The 17,986-nt window shown below is 47.9% G+C and overlaps 1 protein-coding gene across 1 annotated transcript in view; it reads right to left on the bottom strand.

Moving 5' to 3' along the window:
* LOC144764111 (uncharacterized) overlaps positions 1-17,986 on the bottom strand; it is a 181,368-nt gene that overhangs the window by 149,790 nt on the left and 13,592 nt on the right. The window contains exons 2-3 of the mRNA XM_078650280.1: positions 14,060-15,169; positions 11,266-11,392 (exon numbers count right to left, since the gene is read on the bottom strand). Of these exons, the coding sequence (XP_078506406.1) occupies positions 11,266-11,392; positions 14,060-14,083 (151 nt within the window). The 5' untranslated portion in view covers positions 14,084-15,169. The remainder of the gene's footprint in view (positions 1-11,265; positions 11,393-14,059; positions 15,170-17,986) is intronic.

Raw genomic sequence — 17,986 nt, 5'->3', positions numbered from 1 at the left:
ACATGTTTTCCAGACAAGCAAGGTCTTCCCCACAGAACAGGGTTAGATCTAGAAAATGAAGTTTATAATTTAGGTAATTATTCTTCGAATTTCATGGTCCTGAATGTTCAGTCTGATACTACTCCAGACTTACCTGCTATGTCAGTACTACCAGTTAAAGGCGAATTATGTGTCCGAAAGAATGGTTCCGTACATGTAGGCCATAGTGATTGTACTACTATTGTCAAGTATAGTGACAGTAGGAAATCTATTTTTAAAGCTTCACGTCATTCTTATTTTGTTTGTGGTCAGACCGCATATGTTCGTCTGCCCCTCGATTGGGAGGGAACCTGTTACATTGCCTTCCTACTGCCACCAGTTTTTCTAGCCCCACCTGATTACCATAGGAATTCCCACCTAGTACATACTAGACACAAGAGAGACCTCCCGATTGTCGATTATACTGAAACTGCTCTAGAACAATACATAGATATCAATAAAGGTGTCTTCCCTTATTTAGGTACTGTCGTGAATAGTAAACTGATACGTAGATTAACGAGAACCCTTGAAGCAGTAGTGATCGAGACTACTTCTGCTCTAAGTAACTTAACCGAAGAGCAATCCTTTATGAGAATTGTCGTGCTCCAGAATCGTCTCGTCCTTGACGTCATACTGGCCGATAGGGGCGGGGCCTGTAGAGTCATCGGATCTAGTTGCTGCATTTTCATTCCTAATAACGCGCCGTCTGTTTATTCAGCTATAACCAGACTCCATAAAATTGCCCATATGTTACACCAAGATCCAGGCACCTGGACATGGTCCGGTTGGTTCTGGAATATAATTTCCGCCTGGGGATGGAAAGTATTGTCATTTCTGGGTATTGCAGTAGCGATCATATTCAGTTGCTGCCTCTGTATACAATCTCTAAGAGCCCCTCTGAGTGCTTTTTACATTAAATCCCACACTGGCATCAGTGTGGGTTTAATGTGCTGAGAAGGTTGCTACCAAACGCCCCAGTTTAGGTAAAGCCATTATGGAGCTGTGGAATTCGAATGAGCAACTCCTAGACCATATACTCTTTATGGCTTTTCTACACGAATGGACATATAAACTGTAGGGGGAAGGGGCTCCTGCCACTGTACCATCACCTTAGGGCTAGTGCACAATGCTAGAGGGGTGATTTACCTAGCCCTCAGGCAATGGGTTGCACACATGGCAAACAGGGATGTGTAGAACACACTAGCCCTGTTGTATAACACAGTGTGGTAGGAGCTAGCTAGCCTACAACACGAAATTTGAACACAAAGGGGGCTGCTCCTAGTCACGTGATCTACAGGTGTCTAGAGGTGCGTGATTGGTGGGGGCATTTTACAAAAGTGACGGACTGGCCTCACACACCACCCGGTGTCACGCTTCATCATAAGCCGTCCTCGCCCTCTAAAAACTCGGTTCGACACATGTTGACCACAAACACTACGGTGAAGGGATAATTATTTCCCGAGTCACCGCACACTTCTTTTTAATACCATACAGTTGCCTAATTAATTAAAACTAATCTTTATGACAACTGTAATGGTTTTTAGATCACCTTCATTACCCATGGACCCCCACTTAGTTTAGAAGCGCATCCCTGTCATCAGGTGTGTGCCCGCCCTCTACCAAACCAAGTTTTTAGAGGGCGAGGAAGGCCGATGATGAAGCATGACACCAGGTGGTGTGTGAGGCCAGCCCTTCACTTTTTGTAAGATGCCGCCACCAGTCACGCATCTCTAGAGACCTGTAGGTCACTTGATTAGGAGCAGCCCCATTTGTGTTCAAACAGGGATGTGTGTCATGTCACGCTTCACTTTTCTCTGAGTGGGTGTTAGGGTGCAGGGCATCTAAGGATGGCACAATAAGTGTTGCAGCACTTAGAGGCCTTCTCTGGTCACAGTGCCCTTGGTACCCCTGGTACCTTTTACAAGGGCCTTACACGTGGCCAGGGATGTGCTAATTGTGGGTACAAAGGTACAACTTCAGGAAAGCACACAGGCCCTGGGAACCTGGTTGGCAGGGACCCAGGGCACATCAAGTCAGGTTGCGTCACATGTCAGGCAAAAGTGGGGGACACTTTACTACACACTTACAGTTCTGATACTACGGATAGGGTTTATTTCACAGTGCATTCAGAGTGCCACTCCAGACAGAGACGTAAGTTGTCCTTTGAAGTCACGTGCTGTAAAGCTGTTTATTTCCCTATTTTCCCCGCCTCAATGTGTGTATAAGTCTATACCTAAAATACCATTTACTGTAATCCTAAAACCACGTTATGTTGTTATATTTCCCCACTAAATGATTGTTTATAGAACCGTATACCATTCACTATACTCCAAGAGGTTCGAAAGCAAGCTTTATAATCCCTTTGATCATTCGCTGTAGTAGACCAGGTACCAGAGATGCGCATCACCCCCTAGGACGGCTCCTGTACTGCCGCAGTTATTCAAGAGAGGCGTGTGTTCCATGGAGACATTCACTGCATGCTGCCTGCTCAATGTACGTAAATATTCCTCTGTGCTGTTCACTGTACTCATCAGCCGCTGAAGCGAGGTTACAAAGTCCAATGTCATTCACTGTTCTCCAAGCAGCGCTATAGCAACTTGTACATCCCCCCACTATTCACTGCTCTCCAATGGGTTCTACAGACAGGTTTATTTTGCCCTTTTGCTTTCATCGTACTCCTACAGGCCCCATAAAGCACGGTATCACCCCTTGAACAGTGACTGCACACTTACATTGAAAGTACTCTATCATTCCACGAGCATTCACTGCATTCCTGCACGTCCCAGAGCAGTGTAACATTCCACAAATATTCCCTGCGCTCTGAGTCCGAGAGCAGCGTATCATCCAATGAACATTCACTGCTCTCCTACAAGTTCCAGAGAGCAGCGTATCGTCCAATGAACATTCACTGCTCTCCTACAAGTTCCAGAGAGCAGCGCATCGTCCAATGAACATTCACTGCTCTCCTAGAAGTTCCAGAGAGCAGCGCATCGTCCAATGAACATTCACTGCTCTCCTAGAAGTTCCAGAGAGCAGCGCATCGTCCAATGAACATTCACTGCTCTCCTACAAGTTCCAGAGAGCAGCGTATCGTCCAATGAACATTCACTGCTCTCCTACAAGTTCCAGGGAGCAGCGGATCGTCCAATGAACATTCACTGCTCTCCTACAAGTTCCAGGGAGCAGTGTATCATCCAATGAACATTCACTGCTCTCCTACTAGTTCCAGGGAGCAGTGTATCATCCAATGAACATTCACTGCTCTCCTACAAGTTCCAGAGAGCAGCGTATCGTCCAATGAACATTCACTGCTCTCCTACAAGTTCCAGGGAGCAGCGGATCGTCCAATGAACATTCACTGCTCTCCTACAAGTTCCAGGGAGCAGTGTATCATCCAATGAACATTCACTGCTCTCCTACTAGTTCCAGAGAGCAGCGTATCATCCAATGAACATACACTTCAATCCTACGAGTCCCATATTACAGCGTATTGTCCAATGAACATTCACTGCGCTCCTACAAGTTCCAGAGAGCAGCGTATCGTCCAATGAACATTCACTGCGCTCCTACAAGTTCCAGAGAGCAGCGTATCGTCCAATGAACATTCACTGTGCTCAGAGTCCCAGAGAGTAGTGTGTTGTCCAATGAACATTCCCTGCGCTCCTACGAGTAGCATATTATCCAATGAACATACACTGAGCTCCTACGAGTCCCAGAGAGCAGTATTGTCCAATGAATATTCACTGCGCTCCTAAGAGCAGCATATTGTACAATGAACATTCACTGCTCTCCTACCAGTCCCAGCGAGCAGCGTATCATCCAATGAACATTCATTGCTCTCCTACTAGTTCCAGAGAGCAGCGTATCGTCCAATGAACATTCACTGCTCTCCTACTAGTTCCAGAGAGCAGCGCATCGTCCAATGAACATTCACTGCTCTCCTAGAAGTTCCAGAGAGCAGCGCATCGTCCAATGAACATTCACTGTGCTCAGAGTCCCAGAGAGTAGTGTGTTGTCCAATGAACATTCCCTGCGCTCCTACGAGTAGCATATTATCCAATGAACATACACTGAGCTCCTACGAGTCCCAGAGAGCAGTATTGTCCAATGAACATTCACTGCGCTCCTACAAGTTCCAGAGAGCAGCGTATCGTCCAATGAACATTCACTGTGCTCAGAGTCCCAGAGAGTAGTGTGTTGTCCAATGAACATTCCCTGCGCTCCTACGAGTAGCATATTATCCAATGAACATACACTGAGCTCCTACGAGTCCCAGAGAGCAGTATTGTCCAATGAATATTCACTGCGCTCCTAAGAGCAGCATATTGTACAATGAACATTCACTGCTCTCCTACCAGTCCCAGCGAGCAGCGTATCATCCAATGAACATTCACTGCTCTCCTACTAGTTCCAGAGAGCAGCGTATCGTCCAATGAACATTCACTGCTCTCCTACTAGTTCCAGAGAGCAGCGCATCGTCCAATGAACATTCACTGCTCTCCTAGAAGTTCCAGAGAGCAGCGCATCGTCCAATGAACATTCACTGTGCTCAGAGTCCCAGAGAGTAGTGTGTTGTCCAATGAACATTCCCTGCGCTCCTACGAGTAGCATATTATCCAATGAACATACACTGAGCTCCTACGAGTCCCAGAGAGCAGTATTGTCCAATGAACATTCACTGCTCTCCTACTAGTTCCAGAGAGCAGCGTATCATCCAATGAACATTCACTGCTCTCCTACTAGTTCCAGAGAGCAGCGTATCATCCAATGAACATTCACTGCTCTCCTACTAGTTCCAGAGAGCAGCGCATCGTCCAATGAACATTCACTGCTCTCCTAGAAGTTCCAGAGAGCAGCGCATCGTCCAATGAACATTCACTGTGCTCAGAGTCCCAGAGAGTAGTGTGTTGTCCAATGAACATTCCCTGCGCTCCTAGGAGTAGCATATTATCCAATGAACATACACTGAGCTCCTACGAGTCCCAGAGAGCAGTATTGTCCAATGAACATTCACTGCGCTCCTACAAGTTCCAGAGAGCAGCGTATCGTCCAATGAACATTCACTGTGCTCAGAGTCCCAGAGAGTAGTGTGTTGTCCAATGAACATTCCCTGCGCTCCTACGAGTAGCATATTATCCAATGAACATACACTGAGCTCCTACGAGTCCCAGAGAGCAGTATTGTCCAATGAATATTCACTGCGCTCCTACAAGTTCCAGAGAGCAGCGTATCGTCCAATGAACATTCACTGTGCTCAGAGTCCCAGAGAGTAGTGTGTTGTCCAATGAACATTCCCTGCGCTCCTACGAGTAGCATATTATCCAATGAACATACACTGAGCTCCTACGAGTCCCAGAGAGCAGTATTGTCCAATGAATATTCACTGCGCTCCTAAGAGCAGCATATTGTACAATGAACATTCACTGCTCTCCTACCAGTCCCAGCGAGCAGCGTATCATCCAATGAACATTCACTGCTCTCCTACTAGTTCCAGAGAGCAGCGCATCGTCCAATGAACATTCACTGCTCTCCTAGAAGTTCCAGAGAGCAGCGCATCGTCCAATGAACATTCACTGTGCTCAGAGTCCCAGAGAGTAGTGTGTTGTCCAATGAACATTCCCTGCGCTCCTACGAGTAGCATATTATCCAATGAACATACACTGAGCTCCTACGAGTCCCAGAGAGCAGTATTGTCCAATGAACATTCACTGCGCTCCTACAAGTTCCAGAGAGCAGCGTATCGTCCAATGAACATTCACTGTGCTCAGAGTCCCAGAGAGTAGTGTGTTGTCCAATGAACATTCCCTGCGCTCCTACGAGTAGCATATTATCCAATGAACATACACTGAGCTCCTACGAGTCCCAGAGAGCAGTATTGTCCAATGAATATTCACTGCGCTCCTAAGAGCAGCATATTGTACAATGAACATTCACTGCTCTCCTACCAGTCCCAGCGAGCAGCGTATCATCCAATGAACATTCACTGCTCTCCTACCAGTCCCAGCGAGCAGCGTATCATCCAATGAACATTCACTGCTCTCCTACTAGTTCCAGAGAGCAGCGTATCATCCAATGAACATTCACTGCTCTCCTACTAGTTCCAGAGAGCAGCGTATCATCCAATGAACATTCACTGCTCTCCTACTAGTTCCAGAGAGCAGCGTATCATCCAATGAACATTCACTGCTCTCCTACGAGTCCCAGAGAGCAGTGTATCATCCAATGAACATTCACTGCACTCCTACTAGTTCCAGGGAGCAGCGTATCATCCAATGAACATTCACTGCTCTCCTACTAGTTCCAGGGAGCAGTGTATCATACAGTGAACATTCACTGCTCTCCTACTAGTTCCAGGGAGCAGTGTATCATCCAATGAACATTCACTGCACTCCTACGAGTCCCAGAGAGCAGTGTATCATCCAATGAACATTCACTGCTCTCCTACTAGTTCCAGGGAGCAGTGTATCATCCAATGAACATTCACTGCTCTCCTACTAGTTCCAGGGAGCAGTGTATCATCCAATGAACATTTACTGCACTCCTACGAGTCCCAGAGAGCAGTGTATCATCCAATGAACATTCACTGCACTCCTACTAGTTCCAGGGAGCAGCGTATCATCCAATGAACATTCACTGCTCTCCTACTAGTTCCAGGGAGCAGTGTATCATCCAATGAACATTCACTGCACTCCTACTAGTTCCAGCGAGCAGCGTATCATCCAATGAACATTCACTGCACTCCTACGAGTCCCAGAGAGCAGTGTATCATCCAATGAACATTCACTGCACTCCTACTAGTTCCAGGGAGCAGCGTATCATCCAATGAACATTCACTGCACTCCTACTAGTTCCAGGGAGCAGTGTATCATCCAATGAACATTCACTGCACTCCTACTAGTTCCAGGGAGCAGCGTATCATCCAATGAACATTCACTGCACTCCTACGAGTCCCAGAGAGCAGTGTATCATCCAATGAACATTCACTGCACTCCTACTAGTTCCAGGGAGCAGTGTATCATCCAATGAACATTCACTGCACTCCTACTAGTTCCAGGGAGCAGCGTATCATCCAATGAACATTCACTGCTCTCCTACTAGTTCCAGAGAGCAGCGTATCGTCCAATGAACATTCACTGCACTCCTACTAGTTCCAGGGAGCAGCGTATCATCCAATGAACATTCACTGCACTCCTACTAGTTCCAGAGAGCAGTGTATCATCCAATGAACATTCACTGCACTCCTACTAGTTCCAGGGAGCAGCGTATCATCCAATGAACATTCACTGCTCTCCTACTAGTTCCAGGGAGCAGTGTATCATCCAATGAACATTCACTGCTCTCCTACTAGTTCCAGGGAGCAGTGTATCATCCAATGAACATTCACTGCTCTCCTACTAGTCCCAGAGAGCAGTGTATCATCCAATGAACATTCACTGCACTCCTACTTGTTACAGAGAGCAGTGTATCATCCAATGAACATTCACTGCTCTCCTACTAGTTCCAGGGAGCAGTGTATCATCCAATGAACATTCACTGCTCTCCTACTAGTTCCAGGGAGCAGTGTATCATCCAATGAACATTCACTGCACTCCTACTAGTTCCAGGGAGCAGTGTATCATCCAATGGACATTCACTGCTCTCCTACTAGTTCCAGGGAGCAGTGTATCATCCAATGAACATTCACTGCTCTCCTACTAGTTCCAGGGAGCAGTGTATCGTCCAATGAACATTCACTGCTCTCCTACTAGTTCCAGGGAGCAGTGTATCATCCAATGAACATTCACTGCACTCCTACTAGTTCCAGGGAGCAGTGTATCATCCAATGAACATTCACTGCTCTCCTACGAGTCCCAGAGAGCAGTGTATCATCCAATGAACATTCACTGCACTCCTACTAGTTCCAGGGAGCAGTGTATCATCCAATGGACATTCACTGCTCTCCTACTAGTTCCAGGGAGCAGTGTATCATCCAATGAACATTCACTGCTCTCCTACTAGTTCCAGGGAGCAGTGTATCATCCAATGAACATTCACTGCACTCCTACTAGTTCCAGGGAGCAGTGTATCATCCAATGGACATTCACTGCTCTCCTACTAGTTCCAGGGAGCAGTGTATCATCCAATGAACATTCACTGCTCTCCTACTAGTTCCAGGGAGCAGCGTATCATCCAATGAACATTCACTGCTCTCCTACTAGTCCCAGAGAGCAGTGTATCATCCAATGAACATTCACTGCACTCCTACGAGTCCCAGAGAGCAGCGCATCGTCCAATGAACATTCACTGCACTCCTACTAGTTCCAGGGAGCAGTGTATCATCCAATGAACATTCACTGCTCTCCTACTAGTTCCAGGGAGCAGCGTATCATCCAATGAACATTCACTGCTCTCCTACTAGTCCCAGAGAGCAGTGTATCATCCAATGAACATTCACTGCACTCCTACGAGTCCCAGAGAGCAGCGCATCGTCCAATGAACATTCACTGCACTCCTACTAGTTCCAGGGAGCAGTGTATCATACAGTGAACATTCACTGCACTCCTACTAGTTCCAGGGAGCAGTGTATCATCCAATGGACATTTACTGCTCTCCTACTAGTTCCAGGGAGCAGTGTATCATCCAATGAACATTCACTGCTCTCCTACTAGTTCCAGGGAGCAGCGTATCATCCAATGAACATTCACTGCTCTCCTACTAGTTCCAGGGAGCAGTGTATCATCCAATGAACATTCACTGCTCTCCTACAAGTTCCAGAGAGCAGTGTATCATCCAATGAACATTCACTGCTCTCCTACTAGTTCCAGGGAGCAGTGTATCATCCAATGAACATTCACTGCTCTCCTACTAGTTCCAGGGAGCAGTGTATCATCCAATGAACATTCACTGCACTCCTACTAGTTCCAGGGAGCAGTGTATCATCCAATGGACATTCACTGCTCTCCTACTAGTTCCAGGGAGCAGTGTATCATCCAATGAACATTCACTGCTCTCCTACTAGTTCCAGGGAGCAGCGTATCATCCAATGAACATTCACTGCTCTCCTACTAGTTCCAGGGAGCAGCGCATCGTCCAATGAACATTCACTGCACTCCTACTAGTTCCAGGGAGCAGCGTATCATCCAATGAACATTCACTGCTCTCCTACAAGTTCCAGAGAGCAGTGTATCATCCAATGAACATTCACTGCTCTCCTACAAGTTCCAGAGAGCAGTGTATCATCCAATGAACATTCACTGCTCTCCTACAAGTTCCAGAGAGCAGTGTATCATCCAATGAACATCCACTGCTCTCCTACAAGTTCCAGAGAGCAGTGTATCATCCAATGAACATTCACTGCTCTCCTACAAGTTCCAGAGAGCAGTGTATCATCCAATGAACATTCACTGCTCTCCTACAAGTTCCAGAGAGCAGTGTATCATCCAATGAACATTCACTGCTCTCCTACAAGTTCCAGAGAGCAGTGTATCATCCAATGAACATTCACTGCTCTCCTACAAGTTCCAGAGAGCAGTGTATCATCCAATGAACATTCACTGCTCTCCTACAAGTTCCAGAGAGCAGTGTATCATCCAATGAACATTCACTGCGCTCCTACTAGTTCCAGGGAGCAGCGTATTGCTCAATAAACATTCACTGCTCTCCTACTAGTTCCAGGGAGCAGTGTATCGTCCAATAAACATTCACTGCTCTCCTACTAGTTCCAGGGAGCAGTGTATCATCCAATGAACATTCACTGCACTCCTACAAGTTCCAGAGAGCAGTGTATCATCCAATGAACATTCACTGCTCTCCTACTAGTTCCAGGGAGCAGCGTATTGCTCAATGAACATTCACTGCTCTCCTACTAGTTCCAGGGAGCAGTGTATCATCCAATGAACATTCACTGCTCTCCTACTAGTTCCAGGGAGCAGCGTATTGCTCAATGAACATTCACTGCTCTGCTACTCGTTCCAGGGAGCAGTGTATCATCCAATGAACATTCACTGCTCTCCTACTAGTTCCAGGGAGCAGTGTATCATCCAATGAACATTCACTGCTCTCCTACTAGTTCCAGGGAGCAGCGTATTGCTCAATGAACATTCACTGCTCTCCTACTAGTTCCAGAGAGCAGTGTATCATCCAATGAACATTCACTGCTCTCCTACCAGTCCCAGCGAGCAGCGTATGATCCAATAAACATTCACTGCTCTCCTACTAGTTCCAGGGAGCAGCGTATTGCTCAATAAACATTCACTGCTCTCCTACTAGTTCCAGGGAGCAGTGTATCGTCCAATAAACATTCACTGCTCTCCTACTAGTTCCAGGGAGCAGTGTATCATCCAATGAACATTCACTGCACTCCTACAAGTTCCAGAGAGCAGTGTATCATCCAATGAACATTCACTGCTCTCCTACTAGTTCCAGGGAGCAGCGTATTGCTCAATGAACATTCACTGCTCTCCTACTAGTTCCAGGGAGCAGTGTATCATCCAATGAACATTCACTGCTCTCCTACTAGTTCCAGGGAGCAGCGTATTGCTCAATGAACATTCACTGCTCTGCTACTCGTTCCAGGGAGCAGTGTATCATCCAATGAACATTCACTGCTCTCCTACTAGTTCCAGGGAGCAGTGTATCATCCAATGAACATTCACTGCTCTCCTACTAGTTCCAGGGAGCAGCGTATTGCTCAATGAACATTCACTGCTCTCCTACTAGTTCCAGAGAGCAGTGTATGATCCAATAAACATTCACTGCTCTCCTACTAGTTCCAGGGAGCAGCGTATTGCTCAATGAACATTCACTGCTCTCCTACTAGTCCCAGCGAGCAGCGCATCGTCCAATGAACATTCACTGCTCTCCTACCAGTCCCAGCGAGCAGCGTATGATCCAATAAACATTCACTGCTCTCCTACTAGTTCCAGGGAGCAGCGTATTGCTCAATGAACATTCACTGCTCTCCTACTAGTCCCAGCGAGCAGCGCATCGTCCAATGAACATTCACTGCTCTCCTACCAGTCCCAGCGAGCAGCGTATGATCCAATAAACATTCACTGCTCTCCTACTAGTTCCAGGGAGCAGTGTATTGCTCAATGAACATTCACTGTACCCTGCAAGAACTACAAAGAGGTTTGGATGTACGCTACAAGCATGTAGTCTAGCTGGACGTTGAAGGAGTTCTTGGTTTATGATAACCCGAGGGAGTGGCATTGCTCAAGAGGTTTTGAAAAGCCTGAAATGGGTGCACACATCAATGAGGTCCCTTACCCAGTGAGATGATGGCAGCGTGGATTTTCTCCATCACAGACTTGTACATCTTTCTTTCAAACGCTTCTAAACGCTCCCACTCTTCGTCAGAGAAATAAATTGCCACATCATGGAATTTCACACGTACCTAAAAGAAAAAGCAATATCGCGGGCTTTTAAGAATATACTCTGGAAAGAGCTTACATTCGGCATGAGAGCAGCACACAGTTTGCTAAAGAAGTTTCTTGCAAGTGAAGACTCAGTGAGACCCTGGGGTTGCCTGCAGTTCGGGGAGACTGCAATGCACAAGGTTATACATCTGCCCCTCCTCACCTCCCCTCCATAAAATGTAATGTGAAATGATTTATTAATGGAATCTTGCAGAGCACCGCTATTGCTTGTGGGTGGTATCTTGGCGCTGAGGAGTTAAGGACTAGAGTTGTAGTAAGGGACTGAGTCGACTCATAAGAAAGGAGACTGGTTTTTCAAGCCTTTTTCTGAACATTAGTGTCTGAGGTCTCCAGAAGGATATTATTCCAGAGTGCACCCCTGATTGCCCTGCCCCTACAATTAGCATGTTTGCTGGGTGGGGAGAGTGGTGGGTGGGGGGGCACAAAGTTTTCTTTGTTGATTGTTCTGAGGTTTATGATGGGGACATATTTCTTTACCTTTTCTACGAGGAACACTGGCGCTGGCTCATGACAGATCTAGTACATCACAAAAGTAGCTTTAAAAAGAAAATATTTCTGTAGAGAGCGACAGTGGTGTTGGCAGAGATGATGAGAGGCAGAATGCTATTTTGGGAGTTTGAAATTGTCTCTAATTGGAACATTTTGCATTTATTTGTGGTAGATGGAATATAGATATTTTGTAGGTAGTCCAACATAGACACAGTTGTCATAATCAAGGTGAAATTGAACTACGGTGTTACTGTACATAGTCATACGCGTAAAGAGCTGGAAAGGCACCGCGTGTCTCAATTGGGGAATCTAGTGATAGCAGGATTCAGCGACATTCATTGTTTGTTACACAAAAACAGAGAAACAACTCAAGGGTGAAGGACGCGCGCTCTGAAAGAGGAACAGGCACAGGGACACAAAAACAAGGAAACAACTCAAGGGTGAGGGACGCAGGCTCTGAAAGAGGAACAGGTGCATGGACACAAAAACAAGGAAACAACTCAAGGGTGAGGGACGCGGGCTCTGAAAGAGGAACAGGTGCATGGACACAAAAACAAGGAAACAACTCAAGGGTGAGAGACGCGGGCCCTGAAAGGAACAGGTGCATGGACACAAAAACAAGGAAACAACTCAAGGGTGAGGGACGCAGGCTCCGAAAGAGGAACAGGTGCATGGACACATAAACAAGGAAACAACTCAAGGGTGAGGGACGCAGGCTCGGAAAGAGGAACAGGTGCATGGACACAAAAACAAGGAAACAACTCAAGGGTGAGAGACGCGGGCCCTGAAAGGAACAGGTGCATGGACACAAAAACAGAGAAACAACTCAAAGGTGAGGGACGCGGGCTATGAAAGGAACAGGTACATGTACACAAAAACAAGGAAACAACTCAAGGGTGAGGGATGCGGGCTCTGAAAGAGGAACAGGTGCATGGACACAAAAACAAGGAAACAACTCAAGGGTGAGGGACGCGGGCTCCGAAAGAGGAACAGGTGCATGGACACAAAAACAGAGAAACAACTCAAGGGTGAGGGACGCGGGCTCTGAAAGAGTTACAGGTGCATGGACACAAAAACAGAGAAACAACTCAAGGGTGAGGGACGCGGGCTCTGAAAGAGGAACAGGTGCATGGACACAAAAACAGAGAAACAACTCAAGGGTGAGGGACGCCGGCTCTGAAAGAGGTACAGGTGCATGGACACAAAAACAAGGAAACAACTTAAGGGTGAGGGACGCGGGCTCTGAAAGAGGAACAGGTGCATGGACACAAAAACAAGGAAACAACTCAAGAGTGAGGGACGCGGGCTTTGAAAGGAACAGGTGCATGGACACAAAAACAAGGAAACAACTCAAGGGTGAGGGACGCGGGCTCTGAAAGAGGAACAGGTGCATGGACACAAAAACAAGGAAACAACTCAAGGATGAGGGACGCGGGCTCTGAAAGAGGAACAGGTGCAGGGACACAAAAACAGAGAAACAACTCAAGGGTGAGGGACGCGGGCTCTGAAAGGAACAGGTGCATGGACACAAAAACAAGGAAAGAACTCAAGGGTGAGGGACGCGGGCTCTGAAAGGAACAGGTGCATGGACACAAAAACAAGGAAACAACTCAAGGGTGAGGGACGCAGGCTCCGAAAGAGGAACAGGTGCATGGACACAAAAACAGGGAAACAACTCAAGGGTGAGGGACGCGAGCTCTGAAAGAGGAACAGGTGCATGGACACAAAACAAGGAAGCAACTCAAGGGTGAGAGACGCGGGCTCTGAGAGGAACAGGTGCATGGACACAAAAACAAGTAAACAACTCAAGGGTGAGGGACGCGGGCTCTGAAAGAGGAACAGGTACGAGGACACAAAAACAGAGAAACAACTCAAGGGTGAGGGACGCGGGCTCTGATAGTAGAGCAGGTACAGGGACATCCCTCTGGCCACACAGCATAAAACGCACACATAAAGATATGCTGCTCCCACATGTTTTCAAATGAAGGGAACAGATGTTAATGTGTGTAATCTTCAATGTAATTGTAGGGAATGGTGAGAGGAGGTTTGTATATTGCACTTAGACCCCGACCACCCTAATATCTTGCTGAAACCTGGGAACATACTCAATCACGCCGAAAACATGAAGCGCTCACCTGATCAGTAAAGGCATCAGTCATGTTTCGCTCTTGGTCTGGTCACTAAGTGCTGCCGTCGAGGAGTTGCAATCAGATGCTCCTGAGAGGAGGCGCACGCCGCCACTGCTCTACTTTAAGGATAAGCACACAGGAGAGTCCAGCTCACTCCGTGGACTCAGAAGAACCAGATCTAACTCTTCAGGAGAAGCAGGAGGACATTTTGATTGGATGTCAGGGTGGGCTCTACGTTACCCAAGGAGTGATCCCTTTGTATCCGCGAAGAGTCCTCAAAAAGCGAGGTCTCCCTCTTTCTTTCAAAGCAACTTGAAGAATATTAAAGACCTAGAAATGCTGCAGCAGGTCTTGTGATCCCATCACACTAAGTGTCCACTTAGCTTAAGAGAGCGTCCTCTCTTAATCATGGCGATCTCTTAAAGATCTTCATTCTGAACTCGTGATCTGGCCCATGATCTCTGTGCTTGGCTGGAGGGATGTCCAGAACTCCTTCACTTGGTCATCACTGGAAAGTTTAGGCTCTTCGTAGCCAGTCTCTCTTGTAGAACTCCAGTCATTCATAACACAACGCTGTACCCTTCACTCAGTTACCAGGGCTGTGAGGAACAACCTCTCCCGAAGAGGGCCCCAATGCCTTCTGACTGCTGCCGCAAGAGCCTTCAGAAGAGACCACTTGTCTTCTCACTGCTGGCATAAGAGACACACAGCATAAGACCTCCCAAGATCTATCAGAAAAGAGCACTCCTCGTCTTCCCACTGCTGCCAACCACACAAGCCAGCACACGGTCTTGCATCAGTCTTGAGAGCGGCACACAGTGCTGGTGTTAAGATAATGCAAAAGGCGTCCTCGCGATGCTCTGCGTAGGATGTGCTGAAGCACGTGAGCTTGATACATTTTTCACTGAAGACTCCAGTCGTCGGCCGATGTGGAGGCAAACTGACTCTTTACCATTTGGGAAACTTTGCATCCTCACAGCCTTGACTCGGACACACTTGCCTCTCCATTGATGCCTCAGACACAGCCCCCCCTTTCTGTGCTTCAGCGCGGGGGTCTCAGATTGTGCCTTTTGTCTTGGTTTCAATGGAAGGAAGTCAGAGAAGTTCTCCTGCTACCTGTGGAGACAGGAACCGAAATCAGAACTCATTAAAGAGCTGGATATGTTTGTGTGTCTGTCATCCATAAAGTGAGACCATTACCTATTAACTCATTTTTAGTGACCATGATCAACAGGGCAATAAAGTAACAACATCCCAGGGCAATATATACATCCTGAAACTACAGCTGTAGAAGGAAACGTGCAACTCTAGGGAAATAGATCATTCCCGGGTCCACAATTACAGATTACGAACTTTACAATATGGTTAAAGAATACAGGAGAACTGAAGTCTTCACTCCTATAGATGACACAAAAACATTAAACCAAATAGATATGGAAATACTAGGGTGAGCCTTGAATAAAGGCACAGTAAAAGGAACATAGACGGTCAGAGGTCAAGAGATGACCTGAAGGCTGCATCCAGGCTGCTGGGGGGCTCCAGAGATCCCGGTCAAATGCAGTGTTCATTACAAAGCAGTGAAGCTGTTCTGAAGCAGGACTGGACAAGGTTTGAACAGGACAGACCCCACCTTCAGTATGGAAAGACCTAATACCTCTCATCTCCAGCTACCAGTCCCAGGCAATCATGGCTATAAGAACAGAGTTCAAAAGAGGTCTCTAAAAGGATGACATATCTTGGACAAACACCCGAGAGAGGCTGGCACGTGGTGTCCCCGGTGCCACTGCAGCTTGACTGCAAAGGCTGCACCAGCAAGACTACGACCCTTTGTTGTGAGCACAGCCGATGAGTCACCCTCCCAGTGTGGACTGCAGTCTGAATGTTCCCTGAAGCTGAATCCCTCTGGGTGCACCTCTACTAGATAGGACTGACCAGCTTCAGTAGTACTTCTGTCTGGGTCTCTGCCACTAGCGCCCAACAGACACTCATCTCCGGCCGCATTGCTAAAACAAAACATGGAGGTGCTCTTGGGCCCCTTTGTAACTGGGTTTCAATAGTGAAATAAAAGTAAGGAAGTTCACACTCTGGGTAAAAATGTACTTCGCCGTGGCAGTACTCTTCCTTTCACTCAACTATTGATCCTGCTAAATTAGCCTTGGTTCCAACTATACGAAGAGCAAAAAGTGGAGGGCGCTCAAACGCCTACAACGCGGCCCAGCTAAGGGACTCCCTTCCTACACCATGAAGCTCATGGACAGCGAACTGCTGTTTTGGAAATCTCTAAAAACCTGTCTGTTTGATAACCAAAATGTCCCATAAACTCGTGGACCGTAGTGGAGTACTCTGGGTTGCGTTGTTAGCGCTGGGATGCCCAGGGGTAGCCGTGCCCTCTATAAATGTGCGCAGAATAGAATTAGTGAATAAACAAGCGGTGTATTTCCTGACAATGCGATTATAAAGGCTGGCTCCTCCCAACTCCTGAACATTTTACATCCCGGATTAACAAGGAGCCCCTGAATATCCCAAAACACCACCCCACATCATCGAAAATACCATCCAACTGGAGCAGTGCTACCCAAACTCTTAAGAACCACGATCCAATTTATAGAACGACAAACCTTTCGACCCACAGAGCTTTAATGGACATGAGGAGGGCAATTTCTTAAGGTAAATAAAACATGATGTGGTGTAGCTGTGCCATTTACAGAGCGCACACTTTCTGTTTAAATGGCCACTAAATTTACAAAGATGCACTTTTATTGATAAAACTATACTGCACACACAGGAGAATGCGTGGAGATCGGGTTTAGTAAATAATTATCATTTGTGAATCACCAAGAGAAGTGTTTTGATCCCATTAAAATCTCTGTTTCCATCTGTTGGACCCGGCCTCATGGCGTGGTCCTACCCCTCCCGCATGGCGGGCCCAGAACGACATCCGCCCTCCACCGAGCCTCGGGCAGCCCCTTCTGCCCGACCCGGCACGCCCCAACACTGCCGGTCCGGTTACCATCCCGGACCACCACTACCGGCCTGGCTCCATCTTGGGCCCATCATGTCCTGAACACGAGACCTCGCCCGACTCCATCTTGGGCCCACCACGTCACGAACACGTGGCCTCGGCCCCGGCCCCAGCGAAGCCCCGACATCGAGGCACCAAGATCCACCCAGGTGGTCGAGTGGCCACTCGACAGATCCCGGAGGAAGGGGAGTTTCGATGGCCCTCCAGCCGTCTCCGGACGCCTGGTATCGACCGCCCTCCGGCCTCCCTGGGCGCTGGCTCCACCCCCCTGCTGGGTGTCTGGACACCATCATCCCGGCCCCTCTGGCCCCCAGGCGCGAGGGTCCGGACATCAAAGGACCCCAGTCCTATATCTGGGCCAGCCCCGGAGTAGGACGCCAGTTGTATCCTGGACTGGAAAGCTCTGCTGACGCTGTCACGGCCGACACCAGAAGAACTCATTTTCCTGTAACCTGAAGATACCCTGAGAGCCTGCTGGCGCTGCCGCGGCCCTACCTTTGCTGAACCATCTTGTGAGCCTGCTGGCGCTGCCACGGCCCACCTTTGCTGAACCATCTTGAGAGCCTGCTGGCGCTGCCGCGGCCCATCCTCACCAAAACCACCTCGAGGCCTGCTGGCGCAGCCGCGGCCTACTCTCCGTTACCGACCACCTGTCGAGTCCTGCTGGCGCTGCCGCGGCTCGGCCTCTCGGAACCCCCGGCTCGAGGATTGAGAGCTGTGCGCAGGGTATCCCTTCCTGCACCCATATTGAGACTGTCCCGCTACCCCGTCCCTTTTACGAGACTCTACAGATCCCTCGATCTGCCTGAACACACCGCTGAGAATCAGCAACCTTTATTCCTGATAAAGCTTGAGAACTTAACCTCTTGTGTGGTGTCCGTTTGTAGTATTGTGGTTACTCTGCTGTACGA

This window comes from Lissotriton helveticus, chromosome 6 (genome assembly GCF_964261635.1).
Source record: "Lissotriton helveticus chromosome 6, aLisHel1.1, whole genome shotgun sequence".
Classification (NCBI taxonomy): domain Eukaryota; kingdom Metazoa; phylum Chordata; class Amphibia; order Caudata; family Salamandridae; genus Lissotriton; species Lissotriton helveticus.
The sequence above is the reverse complement of the archived record's forward strand: the minus strand, read 5'-3'. Positions and strand labels throughout refer to the sequence as shown.